This window comes from Callorhinchus milii, unplaced genomic scaffold (genome assembly GCF_018977255.1).
Source record: "Callorhinchus milii isolate IMCB2004 unplaced genomic scaffold, IMCB_Cmil_1.0 Scaffold17, whole genome shotgun sequence".
NCBI classification, from domain to species: domain Eukaryota; kingdom Metazoa; phylum Chordata; class Chondrichthyes; order Chimaeriformes; family Callorhinchidae; genus Callorhinchus; species Callorhinchus milii.
Genome location: NW_024704758.1, coordinates 269,717 through 291,748, shown reverse-complemented (window position 1 = coordinate 291,748; position 22,032 = coordinate 269,717). Strand labels below are relative to the sequence as shown.

At 41.0% G+C, this 22,032-nt stretch overlaps 1 protein-coding gene across 6 annotated transcripts in view; it reads right to left on the bottom strand.

The window, feature by feature from the left end:
• LOC103190816 (mucin-2-like) overlaps nt 1-14,773 on the bottom strand; it is a 68,512-nt gene extending 53,739 nt beyond the window's left edge. For all 6 annotated transcript variants that reach the window (XM_042341417.1, XM_042341420.1, XM_042341419.1 and 3 more), the window contains exons 1-18: nt 14,743-14,773; nt 14,233-14,494; nt 12,171-12,285; nt 11,433-11,502; nt 11,218-11,333; nt 9,397-9,613; nt 8,863-8,988; nt 8,175-8,292; nt 7,926-8,064; nt 7,295-7,405; nt 7,124-7,193; nt 6,648-6,785; nt 6,086-6,250; nt 5,568-5,662; nt 4,393-4,519; nt 1,112-1,367; nt 964-1,025; nt 753-850 (exon numbers count right to left, since the gene is read on the bottom strand). In XM_042341417.1, coding sequence (XP_042197351.1) covers nt 753-850; nt 964-1,025; nt 1,112-1,367; nt 4,393-4,519; nt 5,568-5,662; nt 6,086-6,250; nt 6,648-6,785; nt 7,124-7,193; nt 7,295-7,405; nt 7,926-8,064; nt 8,175-8,292; nt 8,863-8,988; nt 9,397-9,613; nt 11,218-11,333; nt 11,433-11,502; nt 12,171-12,285; nt 14,233-14,494; nt 14,743-14,758 — 2,301 coding nt within the window. In that variant the 5' untranslated portion in view covers nt 14,759-14,773. The remainder of the gene's footprint in view (nt 1-752; nt 851-963; nt 1,026-1,111; nt 1,368-4,392; nt 4,520-5,567; nt 5,663-6,085; nt 6,251-6,647; nt 6,786-7,123; nt 7,194-7,294; nt 7,406-7,925; nt 8,065-8,174; nt 8,293-8,862; nt 8,989-9,396; nt 9,614-11,217; nt 11,334-11,432; nt 11,503-12,170; nt 12,286-14,232; nt 14,495-14,742) is intronic.
• Nucleotides 14,774-22,032: the final 7,259 nt, after the last annotated feature.

Below are 22,032 nucleotides of genomic sequence, written 5' to 3'. Positions count from 1 at the left end.
ATCCCATCTCCCCCATTCTCGCCCGACTACATTGGCTCCCTATCCTTCAGAGGATCCAGTTCAAGATCCTGGTCCTCAGCTACAAAGCCCTCCATGGCCTCGCCCCACCCTACCTCTGCAACATCCTAACCCCCTACCAACCCGCCTATTCCCTCCGCTCAGTCGGCTCTGGCTGCTCTATGTCCCCCGACCCACCCACCCCACCATTGGCGGGAGAGCCTTCAGCCACTCTGCCCCAACCTCTGGAATTCCATCCCCCGATCACTTCGTCTCGCTCCTTCCTTAGCCTCCTTCAAGTCCCGCCTCAAGACCCTCCTTTTCGACCATGCCATCGGCGAGTGCCCTTCCCCTCCCTTCCCTTCTCCCACCCTTAACCGCAGCTCGGGTCTGAAATGCTGTACTCTGTCCAGTGCCTTGGGACGTTCTCCCGACGTGAAAGGCGCTATACAAATGTAATGTTGTTGTTGTCTGTTTACGCTTCCCATTATGCTCCTAGGACATGTGAGGCTCAAAGTGCTTTTGTGTTTAGCTTTAAATATAGCAACACCCGTGGGTAGAAATACAGCACTTTGAAAGTCACACTTGAGATAGTTAAGAAAAAATAAACACTCCATAGACCTGCAATAGTCAATTAAAGTGATTACTTTGTTTTTGGAAAGGGAAGAGCAACCTCAGAAAGTAGTTAGCCATCACCTCTCGTGCCCATTTTTATACCTAATCATTTTTAATTATTTGTTATAAAGGATACCTACACAATCCCTTTGAATGTTTCCGCAGGTCCTGGGACAATCTATCCCTGTTGTATCTGGTACAGCATTACAGTCACGATAGATCATTGGTGGAACGCAGTCTGCAATACATGGAATGCTTATAAAGTCAGCTCATGTATTTAGATAGAAATGTTTAAATTATCAAATAAATAGATATTCACACATAAATATATCTTAAATTTTCAGCACTTACGGAATCTACTCTTGAATATTGACATCGTAGAAGGGCAATGGATTTTCCCATTTTTACACTCACTGAAACAGATAAGTAGAAAGGGTGTCAATCATACAAATACTTTATTATTTGCCGTGCAGATTCAGTGTATGCTATATTAACTTACCATTTCATATTTTCTTGTAGAACTTTGTCCCCGGGTTTCAGGTAGGTGCCATGGTAGCGACATGGACACTCATGCGAAGACACGCATCTGTCATTTTTGTTCATGTATAGTCCCTCAGCGCAGCCACACCCATCCACAGGCACGTGATTAATTCCGCATGTAGGGTCCTTCTCGCTCAGAGAAAGACAGGTGCGCCCACAACTTTTCATATCATAACTGTAGGTAAGTGTCTCAGGGCAGGTGTTTGTGTAAGAATCTGGAAACAAACAGTATATAAATAAGAGGATTATTAGGAGACCATGGATGACTGCTTTTTCAAGCTAATGATTATTGCTAAATGTCAGGTGTAGATAGTTAGTCCTGTGTGAAAATATCTTGAAAATAGGAACACCACATTCTCACAATTGAAAGAAATCTTTTCTGATCTTAACCTGCACTATAAGATCATCCTTTTGGATCTGGTGAATTTGCTTCAAGGTTAATATTGTTAATATAGGTTAATAGGATGGAAGGACAAAACTGATCACAATATCCAAATGAAATACATAATCTATGCAATTGTACCTTTACTTCATCTTGGATTCACTTGTAGAGCAATTGGGGTGTGGACCTAATATTTATTTACCAAAAAGCCCTCAGGCTTCCTGCACTAAAACTGGCCAGCTTACAGGTCATTAGATTGCTGCACATGTGCTGGATGTTATGTCGGCAGTGACCTAATGACCAGTTAGTCATTTTTTAGCATGGGAGCTGGCTGGCTACATGTATGGGCAGTGAATATAGAAGTGCTGACTAGCAATTGCAACCTAATTACTAAGTATGTTATGATTTCATGGATTTTTTATTTGTTGAGATCAGCCAGGTGTTAAGAGAATCTGCAGGTTGGCAAGAGCCAAGGCTTGGGGACCCCAGAGTATGCGTCGGGGTAACTATTGGAATCTATCCAGCAAAAAACGCATAGCTTGCCTTTGAAATTGCAAGCTTTCCCGCTGCTTGTTCAGCTAGGACCATCCTACCCATGAACTCCAAGCAGGGTTAACAGGAGCTGAGTTGAATGACACCCTACCCTCAAAGACTGGTCTGCCCTTCTAGGTCCTGCCGATAAGCCAGGCTGGCTGTGCTGTCATCACCAGTGCCCTGGAATACTGCGCACCCGCCTGGCTCAGGAACCGGATGACCGAGACTGCCACTGAGGGCTGGCTCAATTCCGACATTCCATTGCCAGCCTGGAGTCAGTTCAGCTCCAAGGAGGCCCCACTTACCTCCTCCCCCATGGAGAATGGTCATTATTTGGTCATTTGACATCCAACCAGCGTGGGTTTGAGCCCTGACTAGGTGGATGATGGGTACAATAAACTCTCTGTGAGCTTTCCAGTGGGCCACGCATCTCAGCATTAAATTTCATAGACCCCAATTATTACATCTGTTTATCTCTTTTTTTCAATTCTTCAATCAACTTGGTATCTATTGCCTTCTGAGGAAGTTGCCCCGGTATTCCTACAACACTTTGTCTGGACTCCTATTTTACTAGTTTAGTTATAAGTTTAAAGTTTTGACCAATTGTTCATATTACCCACTAGATTACACTGCTAATTTCTGTAACTCACAACCTCTATCCTTCCAGCTGGCCCCCTCTTTATCTTTAAAACCTACCTCTTCAATGATGCCTATGATCACCTCCCACTCCTCCTCCTTTGCTTGGCATCCAACTCTGCCACTGACACATTATCCTATGTGAAGGGCACTTTCACTTTACAAAAAGAACCATTACTTTAAAACCATTACTTTATCATTATAGTAAAATATCCTGTATCCTGAAGCCAGCTATCCACAGGCTATGTAACTGGCTGTGATACACAAGTGAAGTGGAACTGCAATGTCAATAAAAAAATTATTTGTGTGCACAAGGTTACAAGATATCTCCACAATGCAACTGAGAACTGGCAACAAGAGTTAAGTGTCTCATTCAACAATTAAGATAAAGAGTGTGAGATAGAAAGTTGGTAGCAACGAGAGAAAGAGACTTTAAGGGTGAGAGAAAGGAAATCCAACAGAGGGAGAGAGATAGAGAGAGGCAGAAAAAGAGGAAGACAGAAGCAGGGAGAGAAAGTGAGAGGAAGACAACAACAACAATCACAAACAACAAATTACATTGTACAGTGCCTTTCACATTGGGAGAACGACCCATGGAGCTGGAAGTCAGGAATTTGGTCCCGAGCAGAGGGCTTGGATCAGGAAGGGTGGAGAGCAGGGAGGATAGGTGTAGGGGTGACCGAAAGCATAGTTGAAGGGAAGGGACTTGAGGCTTATCTTGAAGGAGACAAGGGAGCAGGCAAAGGGACTGGGATGGAGTTCTAAAGGGAGGGGGCACAAAGGCTGAAGAAAGGTCAATGGTGGGGCAGGCCGGGCCGGATGGGGGATGTGGAGCAGGCCGGAGCCTGCTGAACAGAGGGAGTGGACAGGTTGATATAGAATTAGCAGATCACAGAGGAAGGAAGGAGCAAGGCTGTGGAGGGCTTTGAAGGCAAGGACAAAGATTTTTAAATCTATCCTTTGGGGGATGGGGAGCCAGTGGAGCTGGGCGAAGGTGGGGATGATAGGGTCGTGGAGCTTGGTGATGGAGAGAACACGAGCTGCAGAATTCTGAGTGATCTGCAGCTTCTGGAGGGAAGAGTTGGGAAGGCTGACAAGCAGGTAGCTGGCATAGTCGAGCCTAGATGTAATGAATGCGTGGATGAGAAGCAGAGAGAGGAATGCAAAAGCAGAGAGAGAAATAGAAGATTCAGAATAATAATGTTAACAATCAGTCTGTTGAACTGAATCTGACTAGACAAGTGAATGGATTCAACGGTCAACAAGCACTGTGCTATGATCCTCCATATCAGAAACATCTCTCAGAACCCACCTCATGTAAACAGAAGCTACATACATGCTTACAGGTAAACCAGACACACAATGGAGCTTTACAATACAGCTTCTTCTGCCTTTATTGTGCAGAGAAGGTTAAACACATCAACAATTAACATCAATATTTATATATTTTTCTCTCTTTCACATTGTGAGGATGACTCAAAGCATTGACACAGTTAACAGTCACCTGTTGAAACATCAGTGCTAAAGAGTACATTCGACAACCCCTTTGCCCTTTGGCATCCCTGTATGTTTTCTACAAATCTTTCTACGCTCTAAGTAACTACTGGGATAAGAGCTGTGATCTTGTATCAATTGCCTCTGGTTCACCAAGTTGCTATGCTACCTGATGAATTAGAAATATTACTCACTGCAGATTTCTCCCTGCCAGCCAGTTAACACGATGCCTTTGCTTGCGCAAGCTCGAACATATGAGTAGAGGGCAGCACACATGCAGTCCTTGTTGTTCTCACAGTTGCAGGTGTCGTATGTACATTTCTTTAAAAAGAAGAAAAGGACAAACTAATTATCTTAGAGGTAAAGAATAAAAGAAAACATTTAATCAGTTGAGCCATTGGAGTGTGCGGGCAAAAGTCCTGACAGATGTATTCTTCTTCATTAATGGATCAGTTCTTCAGTCAACAACATTTTTTTTAGTCAGCCGGACACATGCAGAAACCCATCAGCTGCTTAAGATTATACAAATTGAGAGTTCCATTGCATCCTACCTACCTAAGACACATGGAAATTCCCGAAATATTTATTGGTCCTTCCTCTCTGACTGTGCCATCCTCCCACCTCCACCCACCTTGTCCTCCACCCCTCTTGACTCCAACCCTCAGCTCGGGTACAAACAGCTCGGGTAAAAGCACTGTCCACTGCCTTGGGATGTCCTCTCGACTGTGTAAATGCAATTTGTTGTTGTTGTTGGAATGCAGTGCGCACTCTCTCCCTGGAGGGATGCATTTGTTTATCTAATTTAGGAGAGTATGAGGCACAAGTTGGCAAAAAGCAAGGCTGGGGGACCCCAGAATGTGCATTGGGGTACTGCTGGAGTATCGCTTGGCATTGAATGTACTGTATGGCAAGCTTTCTGATACTTGTCCAGCTAGGACCATGCTACCCTTTAGGGCTTTGGGTTACAGGATTAATAGGAGCTGAAAGGAAAGAATCCCTGCTCTCAATAACTGGTCTACCCTTCCAAGTTGTGCTGATGAGCTTGGCTGGCTGTGCTGTCATCAAAAGCTTCCATCTATGTTTTGCATTCTTTCCTGCTCTGTGGTTCTTTTAGAGAAATTTCACCTGCTGATGACCATAATCAAGCATATCCCTCAAACAATTATTATTTTATACTCTTCAAAAATTGGGACCAGATGGTTCGTAATAGTCTTCTGATTCTGTCCATTCCTAACTAGGAAATACATTTTTTCTGTACCTCATAAAAAATTTTGCTGCACGAAAAGGCCATTGGCCCAAGCCTGTTCTGAGCATAAATATAGAAATAAAATACACAGGAGGTATTGCAGAAGTAGCGATATAGATTTACCTTAAAGTACTCATCTGGGTGAATGGTGGAATGGCACTCGGCAAAATTTCCATTTGGGTTTGTTAGGTGAGAACACATGAAATCAGCATATTGTTCTGGAAAAGAAGTTGTACCTGCATCAGTATATTCACTGGATTTTTTGGGTAAGCACAGCATTTCACAGTAAATGTATATAAATTTTGTGCACTTTTAGAAGCAAACATCATTCAAATCAGAACCCAAATCCTGTGTGATTCGGGCTATTTCCTGAATTTCACGGTATTTGGATTCAATTGATCAGCATCTGTGTAATTCTGTAGGATTCTGTTATAAATGTTATTTTCATATGCAATAACCTGAAATAGATAATTTAAAGTTTTAAACATAGTAATTGAGTCACAGTACAAATCTTCCATTAGGTTTATGTGAAGAATGGTCAGGAAATCCATTTCAAAAATTTAATATTCTGTTGAAATGTATCTTCAACTATTCAGCTCATTCTTTTATTTACCTCCCCTGAAATTCCCTTTAGCACTTACTGTTTTCGACACTGGAAGTGCAGGGGTCTTCCAGAAGATCAGATTTGTCTGGACATTTTGTTTGGGCTTTCCATGTGTTTGCAAAGGCCACAGCTGTTCCCTCAATCAAGCCATTGGCTGTCTTGTAATCATCGTACAGAACATCATTATAGTTCCCACACAAACCTAGGTCAACAAAACCGATCATTAAAATACTTCTTTGAAACATTTTTTAAAAAAGTCAAAAATGATAAATGAGAATGAGATAATGTGGAAATGCATGCCAGTGCAGTAGCTAGTAATAGGATAGTAACAATCATTGCATTTGATACAGCACGTTGGAGAGGACGTCCCAAAGCACTTCACAGGATTTACTATAAAATGTAGTGACTATATTTTGTAGGTGAATATGGCAGCCAATTTGCACACATCAATGCTCCGCAAACTGCCATGAGGTGAAAGACAAGATAGTCAAAAGAGTGTCAAGAAAATGAAACCAGTGTTTGCTACATATTTCTTTATATAAGGGATTTACTATTATACAAATTACATTTCCGTGGAGGTGATCAAATATGATGCCTACCGCATGTCTTATCCTTATGTGATTGGTCCAGTGTCATGTACACTTGCATCAGAGGAACCAGCTGGATCTGCAGCTGCAAACCAAATCGGGTCTCCAACAGGACGTGGAATGTTGATGGTCTAAAAATTGTGTAATTTGCTGGAAAAAGAAACAATCTCATTCAGTTTTTATATCCTTGTACGATATTTTTAGATTTGTTTCTACTTCTCATTTTCAGTTTTACCCCCAAATTGATTTTCTTGGGGATAGTTTGCTTCCCTCAACAAGCCTGATGCTCTCTTCTGTCACTGGACTAGGTTGGGTGTGCATTCCAACATCATGTGATTATTTTAAACATCATTGTGCCGCTTTGCATGTGACAGTATCTTGACAAGTGGCTTTTATGTGTACTTTGCACCAACAAAAATCCTTAGAATGTCCTGTTATGTCATGGACAATCCGTGATAAATCCTATTATATCAATGACTGGTTCCTACCTGTTACCAACGGCAACCTAACTTCTATTCCATCAACAAAAATGCTGCCATCAGCATAAATAACCAGCACCTGAAAATGAAAAAAAATCATTTTAAATGATTGAAGCTCATATTCTGAATGAAGAAGGAAATGCAGGCTTCCATTCCTTAGGCAATATTGGAGCTACTTACACTATGTTTATTTTCGCTTAACAACACCACTGAATTTAAGCAGGTTTCCGTCTCCATCCGTCCACACTGAATAATCTCCACTAGCACAGTGTACAGATGGGTTTTACAGTCCTGCCATTCAAAGAAACATGGAGAATTGTTATTCCATTCAGAGCTGTTCAGAACTGAAACTAATAGGAGCAATTATTTTTTACACGCCCGTGGTAAGCATTCTCAGCAAAAATAGTTAATTTATTTTTAAATAAAAGGTAGGTACATAACTGGTCAGGAATAGGCCTTGTCCCTCAGATAATAAGGCATTGAAGCCGGGGTGAGAAGACAGGCTCATGTCTTTGAAACAAAAACAGAAGTCTCTGGGAACACTCAGCAGGTCGGGAAGCATCAATGTTTTGGGTTGACTCACCCAACCCTCCATAGATGCTGCCTGTCCTGCAGAGTGTTCCCAGCGACTTCTGTTTTTGTTTCAGATTTCCAGCATCTACATAATTTTGGGTTTCATGTCTTTTATGTTTATATTGTGAAATGCTGCAGAGCTCCCATAATCAGACCCAAACACAAATGCTTTGATATATCATTAAACATGCAACAACAGATGTAACTATTGTAGAAAGAAGATAAAAGACTTTCTTACCTTGGAGAGAGTGTAAAAACAGGCACCATGAAATGTGTATTTCATGCCGTCAAAGGTTGAGAAATGTGCGCCCCCCTCCAATGAGCAAACTCCGGGACAAGGAAGATTTTTGCACAGCCATTTACCTCCATTGCAAACACTTTAATCATATGAACAGATCAACAAGTTAGTTAATGCCAGGACTGCAGGAACAGCTAATAATGCAAGGTGCAGTAGTGTTTATTAAATCAAAGTTAATGTGGATCCTACCATTCCTCACATTCCGATGAGACCAGGGAACCTGGATTGTAATGCTTTCCTTTCATTGTACATTTGCACTCATGCACTGGGATACACCCACTTTTAGAATAATCATCAAACACCGTTCCTGAAATAATAAAATACGTGTGTTGTTAGTGGTTGGGAGTTATTTTTTTATGGGAATTTTATTGTGAATTATTTGTTCTCAAGACAAGCCATGTTCATGCTGGTAATTGGAATACATTTGACAGTGTTTCATCTATAATGACTATCAAGGCAGAAATAAGTTAAGATAAACCTCCATCCGCTCTAACCCGATAGTGTGAACAAAAAAACAGTCTCAGTTGAGCGCTCGACTTGTATTAATATGATACCAGGAATCCTATGGCTTATCTGAATGAGATTATCCAATAGTAGTGGACCGTGTGTTATAAATGTCCAAAATCACTTCATAAAGAACCTTCACAGTTGTGGCTGAGGTCAGGACGCTGGATTCATTTCAAAAGCAGATCCATGCTTAATGGAAGTAAAGTTGGGTGGGTATTCTAGAAGGATGGAATCAAATTGACCGAAGGGCCTTCTTCATCCAAACATCTCTTGTGGTCTTGTGAAACCCCCTGGTTAGCTTTGCTTTGTGTTGAATAATAAATGTTTTGCTGTTGTTTGAAAGCACTCTGACACCATTGGAAATGCATACCTGGGGGGCAGAAGCAGCCATCCACATGGTGATCCTCACACAAGCTACTGGTGTCAAGATGAGAACAGGTGTCCATACAAGGAGAGCCACTTTCCTTGTGGATCATATTGTAAGGACATTCCATATCTGTGAAACAAACATACATATTGTTATACAGATATATTTGATATATTCTGCAGTAATTTCTTAAAGACATATATAAACATTAAATCAAAAAGCCAAAATCTGAAACTTGAAAAGCAACTAATAAACACTTAAGAGTTCTTATCTTATGTTATTTAAGTTAAGTTATTTAAGGTCTCAGCTTGGCTCAGTTGGTGGCACTCTTGCCTCTGAGTCAGGTTGTCGGTTCAAGCCCCAAATTGGGACTCTTATAGGTTTATTTAAAAACAAACCCATATATATTTAACATTTCTGAGAAAGTCTCTTGCCGTTAGAAAGCTAAGTACTATATTCTACCAAAATATTTAGTTAAAGAAGTTTTAGTTAAAAACACACAGCTTCTCTGAATCAATTCTTTGGCATTATACATACGGCAAAATTTCTCCGTCCTCCAATTCTCTGGTTTTCCTCCAGCATGGGCACACTGTCTAGAATATTCAGAGACTGTGCTGCATAGACAGAATCCGTCTAGGACATTATTGCAGCTGCACATATCCAGCATGCAAGCTTGAATGTAGCGTTGGGTGTTTAAGCGGGACTTGCAACTTGCAAACACTTTTCTGGAGAGAAGTTTTTCACAGGACTCTCTCTACAAAACAAAAATATAATACAGAGAATTTTTTTCCTGAAAAACACAACTGTATCTTATCAGGAGACCTTTTGCAAAATACTGTATTCTTTGAGACATTCAAAGGCTATTTATTTGTTACATTTGCAACAGTTGTCCCTTGCCCATGTCTCCTGAAGACACTACCTCCTGCTGGATATAGTTCTGTTGCTATCAATAAAACTCAAATAACTCAATCAATTAACTTTCTCATTAATAAACTGGATGTTGGATGCCAGCAGACTATTAGATTATAGGAGGAGACATAGCTTTAGTCTGATCTGTTCTCATCCAATGTCTAGCTACGTCTTCTTTTCACCATGAATAAGCCTGGACCACCTGAGCATGCACTTTGTGTTCTCTAATATCTTGGCATTTTCCAACCCGACCTGTATTCTCTTAGTATAGGTACTCAGTGTTTCCCCAGGATGTGGTCATTTTGAACTGTGAAATAAGATGGTTTCAATGGTTTCCCTACAACTGGAAATGGGGATTCTTCAACAAGAAAAAGAGTTCAATTTGCTACCCTCTCGTAAATATGCCGGCCAGTTTTGCTCTTTCCTTTACTCTTATTCCCTTTATGAGCCTTTCCAATCTGGTCCAAACATTTTTATAAATGATCTGGAACTAGGAGTCGCAAGCACAGTGGCTAAGTTTGCAGATGACACAGAGCTAATGAAGGTGGTAGATCGAGAAGCTAACCAAGATAGGTTACAGGAGGATTTGAACATACTTGGGAATTGGGCAGATCGGTGGCAGATGAAATTCAATGTGGAGAAACGTAAAGTACTTCAAATGGGGACAAAAAATTATGGAAGGGCACATGATTGCTGTCTTTTAAGATTCTTAAGGGACTGAATATATAATATATATAAGGGACTAGACAATATAAATCATGACAGGCTGTTTAACTTGTCCAGAATAGTAAAACCAGAGGACATGGCCTGCAATTGAAGGGGCGTAAATTCCGACCAAATCTACCAAAAACTATTTCAGTGAGCGAATAGTGAACCTGTGGAACAACCTCTCTAGGGAGACGGTTGAAGCAGCAGGTGTCGATTCTATCAAACACAAATTAGATAGTTTTCTCTTAGGAAATAACATTATGGGATATAGTACACAGGTAGTTCGGGACATATATGCAAGCGACCCCCAGGAAGGTGGAAGGTGCACTAGATGGACCTTGGTCTTTTTCTGTCTAGCATTTCTTGTGTTCTTGTGGTTCCTGCCCATTCCACAGCCCTGGTCAAAGTACAAATAAATAAATAATCTGTAACCAGGGCTCTCTCTTTCGTTGCCTTTGACACTGCCGACCACTCTTTTCCACTTCTTCTCAATGTTGTGAATTTAAGGTGTAGTGTAGAAAAAAGCGTTTCTGTTGTGACAAATTGCCTGTCAGATATGAAGTCCTGGTTGAGCTCTAACTTTTTTTCAGTCACATGAGGTAGAGAGGAACAGAAAGGTATGGGTGGGAGTAAGGAATGGGTGAAGATTCGTGTGGAGTATCAGCACCGGAATGACTGGTTGGATCGAGTGGCCTGTTTCTGTGCTCTACATTATTTTAAATTTTGTAAGTAATGACTTACGTATTGTTCACAAAAAGCATTGTCTTCCTCTGGTGTGTCCTCTACATCTTTACATATCCGATTGGGCTGATGGACTTGTTGTAGGTTTCCAAAGTCATTGGCTGTAGATTGTAGCCCTGTAATTTATGAAAATATTGTTGTAAAAGATATAAATACTCTTAGGTTGAAAAGTTTAGTTGCGGGAAGGTTAAAAACCCAGGTAATTCTAGACTTGCCATCTGGAATTCCATTGTAGTCACCACAGAGCCCATAGGTCCGGTTGTGAAACTTCTCATCGAGCTCAACCTAAAGTGATTGAAGAACAAAGGGAGAGGTTAGGAGAATGCTTTTTGCTCAGAAGTTTGTTGGGACATGCAATATCTTACCAAAAACTATAGTAAAAGACAAATCCGTAATAACTTTAAAAAGAGAATTAGACAAATATCTGAAAAGTATAAATGATTGTGGGGAAAAGATGAGGGAGTGGAAGCAAAGGGAGCCAGCATGGGCATGGTGGGCTGAACTTCCTTCTGTGCTGAAATTATATATATTGTAAGTTCAATGAATATAGAAAACAACAAAAGCTGTATATATTGTAAATATATTCTTACACAGTGAAGCAGTAATATTAGAACTTAAGGTTTGATTGGTCACTCAGTTCATGGCTATTTGTGGGAGGTTGCTGCGTCAAATTGTCTGCCGCACTCGCCCACAAAATATTCAGTCACTTAGTATATTCTGTGAAGTAATTTGTGACGTCTCAACAAAGTGATAAGGAGCTATGTCAAATGCAAGTATTAAGATTATTATATAACAGGATTCAGACACTGCCAAGTAACTCTATATAGGTTAATTTGATGATATAGCATAACTATCAGTATTTATGACCTGAGTCCAACCGCTCCACCCTAGCTCAATCGACAAATCTTCCAAAATATGATTATTATTTACAGCTTTCTAATGTCGGTACCTACCATGAGAGCATCTGCTTCATTCCATATCAGCATGAATCCAGGTTTACCATAGAGTTTAGTGTACTGACTGTTTCTTTCTATGTATAGACCAGGTGCATAGTAAGGTAGTGAAACTCTGAAAAGAAACAAAAGGATTAAGAGCAGGGCCAGAAAGGACAATGCCATCCCACCTAGCTGCTCCTCACCACAGTAATGGGCAGTATTGTTTCTCTCATGCCCCTTAATCGCTTTTCTGCCAAATGTATAACCGGCTCTCTCTTGACTTTGCCAACACAGTCCACATTCACTATTTTCCTGCTTAATGAATCTGTGTAGTCAACTAGTAGGTTATACAACAACAACAGATTGGATTTATATAGCGCCTTTCACGTCAGGATTATGTCCCAAGGTGCTAGACAGTCAAGAGCTTGCACCTGAGCTGGGGTTTGGAATCAAGGGGTGGTGGCCAAGGGGGTTGGAGTTGAGAGGAAAACCGAATGTACAGTCAAAGAGGAAGGTCTTAAGATGGGCCTTGAAGGAGGCAAGGGAGAAGGCAAGGCAAAGGGAGTACCAGAGAGTGGTGGCAGATAGGCTGAAGGCAGGGCGGAGGACATGAGGCAGGCCAGTGACACCAAGTGGAGGGACCTAGGTCCAAGGTAAAACATTCTTCATAATGTTGCAACGATCTGTAGAAAATCATTGATTAAGGGGCTAATTAAATTGTGTTGACAATTCTGTAGAAGCTCAGTTATCTAAAATCCAATTGGCCGCATGTTCCTTTTCCACATCGGGCTCCATTGGGGAAGACACACAGGACTGCTAGATGCCAGTAAAAAATTCCAGCATGGGATACCCAGTATGGGGATAGAGTGGGCAGTGGGATTGAATGGACTTGCTCTGAAAGAGGATTTGATGGGCTGAATGGTCTCCTTGTTGTAAATTTCTGTGATTCTATAATGCACATTCTGGGTCTTGCCAATTGGCACCTAATACTCTGGATTTAGGTAAGCAATTATCTGCATTGTTTGCTTATCCACCGTGGGACCAATCCCAATTAATATGGATAATCAGCTCTTTAATTGATTAAGCAGGCACATTACACTCTGTTTTATTTCAGATATCTCTTTATATGATAAGTAGCAATTTTGAAATTACTTTTCAAACAAACTGAAAGACCTAACCGCCCTCCATTATCCAAGTACTGCTGTTGACCATATGATACACATACACTTTAAGAGCTTAATTTTCTGCTTTTATCGAAAAGCCCTTAAATAACTTGTTCCATCAACAGTTCTCTCAGAAAGAGCTTTCCTTCTAGGTCAGATACATCATAGGGTAAAAGTATGAAATAAAACTGTTTACACTGTTCTGCCCAGGACCCAAATGCCAGATATAGAATGGATTAGATAAAAACCAAGCATGGCTCATAAATCACTTTCAGGTCAGATACAGCAGTTACAACAGATTGGATGGCTATAAGAGATTATTTTGCGCTGTCTCAGGTGCAAAGTAGATATGGGTGTATTGCAGAAAGACCACAGTGGCCTTGCCTTTCTTAATGCTGCAGGACAGCAATGGCAGTCATAAATTATTATTTGAATAGTGAACGCTGCAAATTATTCTGCTCTCTGGACAATCTTGTGGGATGAGCACTATGTGACTCCATTTGGTAAGTTTCACAATTTTTCTTATAATTAAATTGTTCTTATAAATAACCTTGATTCAATTTTAAATTATAAATTATAAATAATATGACTAAAGATACAAAATTAAATCATTGTTTTCAAATTTCACACACAAAGAACTACAGTAAACCAACTTCAAATCAAAGATTGACTTCAACAATTTGCCAGATTGCATCCTAGGAAAAAGAAGGAAATCTGACTCGAATTTCTCTCCCAATATAATGCAATACAAAATTATATTTGTGTTGCTCCTTTCATGTCGGGAGGACATCCCAAGATGCACGAATAAGGCATATCTGCTGCGGGAAATAGCATTAAATCATAATACAACATGCCTAATATTGCTATTCACTATACTGTAACATCTACAGTTAAAAATCATTTGCTGTCCCACTTACATCTTTTCGTTGACAACCACAAATTGGGGCCGCAGCTTAATTTCAGAATCCTTGATTGTTGCTGTGATGTGATCTATCATCAAGTGGCCATCTTTGAGTTTGCGACTGATGTGCACAGAGAATTCTTTCAGAATATGATGAGTGTCAGAAACAAAATTATAATCACAGGTTCCAGGAAACTGGTAAATGTCCCCATCGAAGGTCTTAAAGTGGTTGTTTCCCCAGGTACTGCAGACATTATTGCTATGGTCTTGGCGTTTGGCTGCAAGAAGGAAAAGCAAACGTTTTATTAATCAGCAACAGCATTCAACTCAGTATAGAAAGAAACAAAGTAAAACTGCTTTCTAAAGGTTAAACAATGTTTCATTTTTTTCTATAAATATATATATATATTGATTGATATGTATATAAATCAGTCATATTAAAGCAATTATTTATAAGCCCTTTCTGACTGAAGGAAATATCTGTACATTGATCATTATTGCAGCAATTTATCCCTATTTAACTTACTCGTTTTGATCTCCATGCAAAATGAACAGCATATAGCCCAACTGAGCATCCATATTGTTATTTGATGTGGCCTCATGCTAGCCTGACTGGAAAGCGTTTGAATAAGGTAACTCTGTAAGATCACATCTTTTATATGATTTGCTGAGAGCCATAAAAGTTATAATATGAGGTGTGGTTTCATGGGGGCTAATTCTTACTCTGGTCAATGTACACATAGGATGGCTCCAGACACAGTGAAAGCTAATGAGCTATTGGTAAATTGACTCAATGACTCTGAACCATTGGTTTGTCACGTCAGTACGTGCCGATGCCATGAGTTCATGTTGCCATATTCTTGTTTTAGCTATGCAACGCCATGAATCAGGCCACCATTCATAAACTGCTGTGTAATCTACCTGTGGAATGCTGCCTACCTATATAATACTGTGTAATGTTGTCACATAGTCTGCCCATGTAATCCTGTCACGTAGTTCTCCCGGAGTCCTGTAGCTCAGTGATTTGAGCACTCGCTTTGCAAGTGAGAGACCTGAGTTCAATTCCAGGCAGAGGGCGAAACCTTGGGCAAGTTTCCTTACTCCACACAGAGCCTAATAATAATCCCTCCAAAACCAAAAACAATAATAAATTGGTCATTTTCAATCTACGACTGTTTGTGGGACATTGCTGTGCGCAATTGGCTGCTGCGTTCGCCCACAAATATAGTCAATTCACTTTACAGTGTGTTCTGTGAAGCGCTTTGGGATGTCCTCCCGACGTGAAAAGCGCTATATCAAATGCAAGGATTATTATTATTATTATGTAGTGCTGGCTAGAACAACAATAAATTGCATTTATGTAGTGTCTTTCACGTCGGGAGAACGTCTAAAGGAAAAAAAGACAAAAATATTGCAAAGGCTGATAACAATCATGCTATGGAACAGAAGGTTTTGGGGATGTTATTGAAATCTTTAGGGGTAAAATAAATGAAATCCTAATATTTCTGCAACAAGGGTGCATGTAGCTCAGTGGTTGGAGCGCTCGCTTTGCAAGCGAGAGATCTGGGTTCGATTCCTGGCAGGATGAAACCTTGGGCAAGTTTCCTTACTCCACACGCCTGATAATAATCCCTCAAAAAAAACAATAATAAATTGGTCACTTCAATCCACGACTGTTTGGGGGATACTGCTGTGCGAAATAGCTGCCACGTTTCACCCACAAATATATACAGTCAATTCACTTTACAGTCTATTCTGTGAAGCGCGTTGAGACGTCTAGAAGACGTGAAAAGCGCTATATCAAATGTCAGGATTATTATTATTATTATTATGGACATTGGGACTTGTTTCAGCCCATGCTCCCTGAATTCTCTTATTACTCTTCATTACTCTCAGAAGGGACAAGTGGAAACAACGCTTTTTTCCGCTTGAAGAGAAAAGACAAAATTGCGAGTTGTTGTTAGATGGTAGTTGTTGTTGTTGGATGGTGTAGTAACTGTTCAGAATAGCACTGGCTGTCAGATGTGACCAAAGAGAAATATGAGAGATATAAAAATAATATGCTATTAAATGTTATTGTAATTTGTAATTATTTGTGATTTTCTTCCATCAATACCATGTTAAGAAACTCCCTTCACACTTTCCCATTAAATAATCCTAGGTTCATGGAACATGGATTAGGGACAGAGGAAAGCCCTCTCAGCACTGCCCAGCAAATTGTATGAAATATTTGCTTATTTTTGTGTCTCCCCAGAATTAGACTATAATTTTTGCCCATTAAGAGACAAAAATAATATGCTATATAAAGATGATAGTATTGTTTAGGAAACCTTAGGAACTGACTTCAGGCTGCCCCAAACTGAGTACAATTACCCTATCAATTTTTATTTTAGCACGTTAACAAGACAAACACAAAAAGTCAAGCATGTGGAGGAGGGCACTCCCAGGGCTCTGCATGCTCACCAGCTGCTGTGTATTAAAATCTTTTTACATCAGGGATCTTATCTCTAAGACACATATCGTCATCACTGTCCAGTTAACATCCTGGAGCACACGCAAACCAGTATTAGTCTTTGCTGAAACATTAAAACAAATATTGGAAAACAATACAGTTTTGAAAAGTGAATAAATGTGAGTCAGTAACATGTAATAAAACAGCATTGAGATATTACTTTGAATGCAGAGATTATGAAGGCTACTCAGGATGGTGAGAGTCACTTCAGGATAGTTTGAAAGGTAACCTTTAGAAACACATTGTACTGTCTGTGTTAATCGTATTCCTGCTCACATCATTCAGATGGTTTTGCAATTCTTGCTTGTGTTGAAATGTTGACAGTTGTACTCCCATTCCCAGTCCAGAAAGCTTTACATACATCCTGTTCAAGACCTTTTCAGTAACATTCAGGGAGGGTCGGGATGCATGCGTGGGAATGATGTTGGAGGATAGGGGGTGGGTGGAGGGAAGCAGGTGAAGGGAAGGGGTCGGAGGGGTTGGAGTGTAAGAAGTGGGGGGATGGGCGGTGGAGGGTGGGAATATGGTTAGGATGTGTGGTTAGAGGGTAGTGAGGGTGGGGGGAGAGTGGAGAGGGGAGTGTGGCCTAAAGCAAGATTAGCCAGTTTCAGAGTAACTACCAGCTAGGAATTTGCAAATGACTCGTATGAATAAATTACATTGTAGTTGTATTCATCTGAATTAATTTTACAAGAGAACATTTCTAAACTCACCTGTCATTATGGACCATTTATTTTTATTACATTTATATTACACATCATTATGTTAACATTTATTGCCTGGTGCAAACAATGTTATTTTATAAGTGAATGATAAAGTCAAGTGTTTTTATTTGCCTGGTTTATTGCCTACTCCTAATCCGGGTTGTTTGCAGTAAAAGCACTCCCAAACAGAGCAAATTGCTCTCTGTACCTCAATGCCACGGTACTCATACGTGGGAGAGGAAGGAAAGGAGGGAGTCATTCAGTTATCATTACGTTTTAAGTAGTGTGTGTGTGTGTGTGACAGCATCTGTGGAATGTCGCTTGCTTTCCTACTGCTGGGAGTGACGTTGAGACATAACTGGGACTGGTTGGCACTTTCAGCTACTTTCTCCTTTCCCTTTTAGGTAAATAAAAAGGAAAGATTGTAGGTATAGTTTGTGGTGACTTAGTTTGGTCTGTTCTGTAAACATTGAATTTTAATTTCTTATGTTCTCCTTTGTCATCCTATACTTTCCTTGTAATTGACTGGGAGATCAGTCCCATCACCCTTTTCTAGTTGTGGATACTCTCTGTATGAAGGGCACTGTATAAATGCAATTTGTTGTTGTTGGTGCTCAACTTAGGGTCAGGTTCAATCCCCAGCTATCCTTTCTACCCCACACCCAGTCCCTGGCCAGGACCACTTTCCTCACCTCCACCACATTGCCTGCCTCCGTCTGTACCTCACTCCAAAAGCTGCCGAAACCCTCGTCCATGCCTCGACTACTCAAACGCCCTCTTCGCTGGTCAGAGAATACAGTTCAAGAACCTGGTCCTCACCTTCAAAGCCCTCCATGGCCCTGCTCCTCCCTACCTCTGTGACCTCCTAACCCGCTACCAACTTGTCTGTTCCCTCTGCTCAGCGGGCTCTGGCCTGCTTCACATCCCCTGCCTAGCCAGCCCCAACACTGGCGGTTGAGCCTTCAGCTCCTCTACCCTCACCATCTGCAATTTCATCCCACGGTCCCTCAGCCTCACCCCCCTCCCTACTCTTCTCTTCGACCGAGCCTTTGGTCACCCTCTTTCCCCTACGCTTCCCATCCTACACCCTTCCTGATCCCAACCACCAGCTCAGTTGCGGAGCCCTAACTGTCCAGAGCTTTGGACAGTCTCTCCTGACATGAAACGTGCTATACAATGTAATTTGTTGTTGTTCTTAGTCTCCTCTGCTCCACTATTGAAAGTTCAACTAAGTCAAAACTACGCCATCCACATTCTTATCCGCACTAAACTCCGTACCTCCATTAACCCAGTCCTTGCCAAACTCCATTAGCTTCCTGTCACAGAGCGAATCGCTTTCAAGATCCTCACTCTTGTATTTAAATCCCTTTACGCCCTGCCCCCACCAACCCCCCCACCACACCCCAATTTCTCCAACCTGCTCTCTCCATACACCGCTATCTGCTGCCTCCGCTTGACTGGCTCCAACCTTCCCGGACCTTCCGCCCCACCATCGGCGGCCATGCCTTCAGCCACTACACTCTGAAGCTATGGAACTCTCTTCCTCAATCTCTTTGCCCTGCCCGCTCTCCCCATTTTCAGGTCGCGTTTGAAGACCTTCGTCATCGACCGTACCTACAGTTACCTTTCCCCTCCTCCTGACTCAGCATCGGGCTCTGCCACTGTGAAGCGCTCTGAGACGCTGTATGGTGTGAAGAGCACTATATAAATGCAAGTTGGTGGTTTTGAGTTGACTGTTAGGATATGATCTCCAGCAAAGCTTAGGGTGTGGAGCAGAAACACAAATTTGTAACCGAGATCTGAATTCACAGGTGGACAATTGCCATTTTAGGTCATGTACTTCACACCACTCACTCTAATATACTTCGCTGTGCTCACTGTGATATGCTTACTACACCAGTCACTATGATATGCTTTGATATATTATAGTACAACAATGCGTTCTGGAGTAAGAGTACATCAGACTTAGGTAGGGGGGAGCTTTGTGATTGGAATAGTGTTAAGCGGAGTGTTTTGGGGTGGTCAATTTAAATGGTTGCTCTATTTGTGCTTCACGTCACTGACAATATACACCCACAGGAGTGGAGTGATGGTGGGTCATTTTAAAGTTAATCCTATAAACATCTGGATTATTGACCTCAGTGCCACAAGGTTACAATTGTGTCAAATAGCAGCAATGAAAATAATTGCTGACTTTTATGTTTGTAATTGACTGACTCTGACCTATGGTCCTTGGTAGTTAGACATTCGATGTTAGTCAGTGGAAGTCACTTTTCAGTTATTGAATGCCTCAACCTAAAGACCCTGTCTATCTATAGTCTCACATGACCTGCAAACATGTCTCCACCTCACATCACATTTCTCATTTTAAGGTCTCCAGATCACTGTTGCGCATCTGAGATCTAGTAGATTTAGCCCACCTGGACAGTTGAATTATAACCTTAACTCCTACTAGACGATCCCTACTAAAGCAGGGGGTTACTCATTGATTGCTGAGGGAGGGAGGATACAAATTATTATACTTGTAGGGAAACAACCGTAATTTAAGAGTTCAAATATCAAATGCCGTATTTGTATTCACCCGGATGCAATATATCCTGTTTCTCATCAGCAATCTGGCCTCTGCGTGCCTGCTGTCACGTCTGACTCACTTTAAGCTGCTCTTTAATGATAAGAGCTTCAGAATGTTAGCTTGAAATTAGTCAGCAAGGCAAAGAATAATGAGGGAGACAATGAAATGATTAATCCGGACAAGGTAAAAAAAAATCACCAGTTGTCAGCCAAACTTAAATCAGCCAGTTTCAATGTTTGAAGCGCTCTGGGATCCTACCCTGCGTGAGGGGTGCTATAAAAATATAAGTTGTTGAAGATGGGTTCCAAGACTTCTGATAATGGTAACTTTAATTCTTGCAATGAATTCAGATTCAGATTTCCCCTGATCAGGGAGGCAGATATCAAATAATCTTCACCGCTGGGTGTAACACTTGGCATTCTCAAGAAATCAGAAATTTCACCAAGTCCATTTTGTTTACATTTTTTGCGATTGAGCAGGTTCTATAAAATTCTTCGATTCAGTCTTGCTCTGGAAGATAGTTTTTTTGAAATGTGGGAAAACTGGCTCCCAAATTATTACCGAATTCAAGAATTCAAGAATTTTCTACGATTCTTCACAATCTTAAAATTTGGAATTGGAAGGAATAGTTGAGGTCATGATCTAATTAAATGGTGGAACAGGCTTGAAGGGCTGAATGGCCTTCTGTTCCTATGTTCTTTAAGACAAAATAGTCATATTGGCCAAAACTCTGTGGAATTTCAGGCTGTGGTGGAAGAAATACCCTGTGATAGGCAAACAACTCGAGACATTATAGGGATTGGAATAACAGACTAGGGGATCTGTGGGTAGTAGAAGCCCAAGCAGAGATATTTAAAGTAATTAGTAACAAAAAAATTAGACTGATTAGGAGGCTGCCAGAGGCCCAGACAAAATTGTGAGCCCTGACTACAAACAAAAACTCTTATTTGTGCGGTGTGGTGTGTAGGTAACCAAGGATTGTGTTGATTTATCAAAACGGTATCTCCTATCCACACAAGGAATGATAAGAGTAGCAGGAATGTATTTATCTCACCAAGGGTCTTTCAGCTGTTAACATCCAACACCTTGGGCTGGTTTTGTAGTTAAGTTGTTTCACATTCCCATAAAAAATTACAGATCCTGATGAAGGGTCACACCCTAAATACTAACCTGCCTTTCCTTTCAGATGTTGAATGATCTGTTACGCATTTCTGGCTTTATTTTGGATCTTGTGCATTCTCTGGGTTTTACCTCTTTATCCTTTTTTTATTTGTTGTGGTTTTGTACCTGCCAGAGTATCTGCCAGTTCGTGCTGTTCACTAACTGCTCGGGCGTATAGGTGCCATTCACTTTGGGTTAAGATTGACAAGTGACATGAATTGGATCCTGTGAAGCGCTAGCTGAAATAGTTCAGCATTGATGTTTGTAAACCCCAGCCATCTGATGGTTGCTGACAATAAATGACATTTATTGTTTGTCTTCCTCTTCCTACAGTTGATATCTTTCAAAAGATTTGGCCCTTGAATATTTGGAAAATAACTTGCCAATGCTTGAGTACAACCCAAAAACCACAAATGTGTCAATAATCAGCCAGAATGTAATATCTATCCAGCAACGTCTTTGCAGAGACGATGCATTGTTCACAAGCATCAGCTCGCTCTCCAGGCACAGCCTCCACAATGTGCCAACTGGACACCAGTGACTCCTCTCTGAGATTATGGTTGCTGTACCCCATTTTTTCTGATTGTCAGGCCAGCATCACTGCTCACAATGTTGGCACTATCTTCTCCAAACTCTTTGTTATCTAGAAGGATGTCAGCAGGCTTTCTGGAACTATTTTTGGAACTCAGCAAAAACAACTTGAATTTATATAGCATCCTCCATGTAGGATAACATCTTGAAGCACTTCACAAAGACGGGGTTGGGGGCTGAACAGAGAGGGGGGAGAGGTGGTGACCATAGGTTGGGGTGAAGAGTCTTTAGGTAAGATTTAAAAATGGATAGAGACGGAGCAAGTTGGAGGGGTAA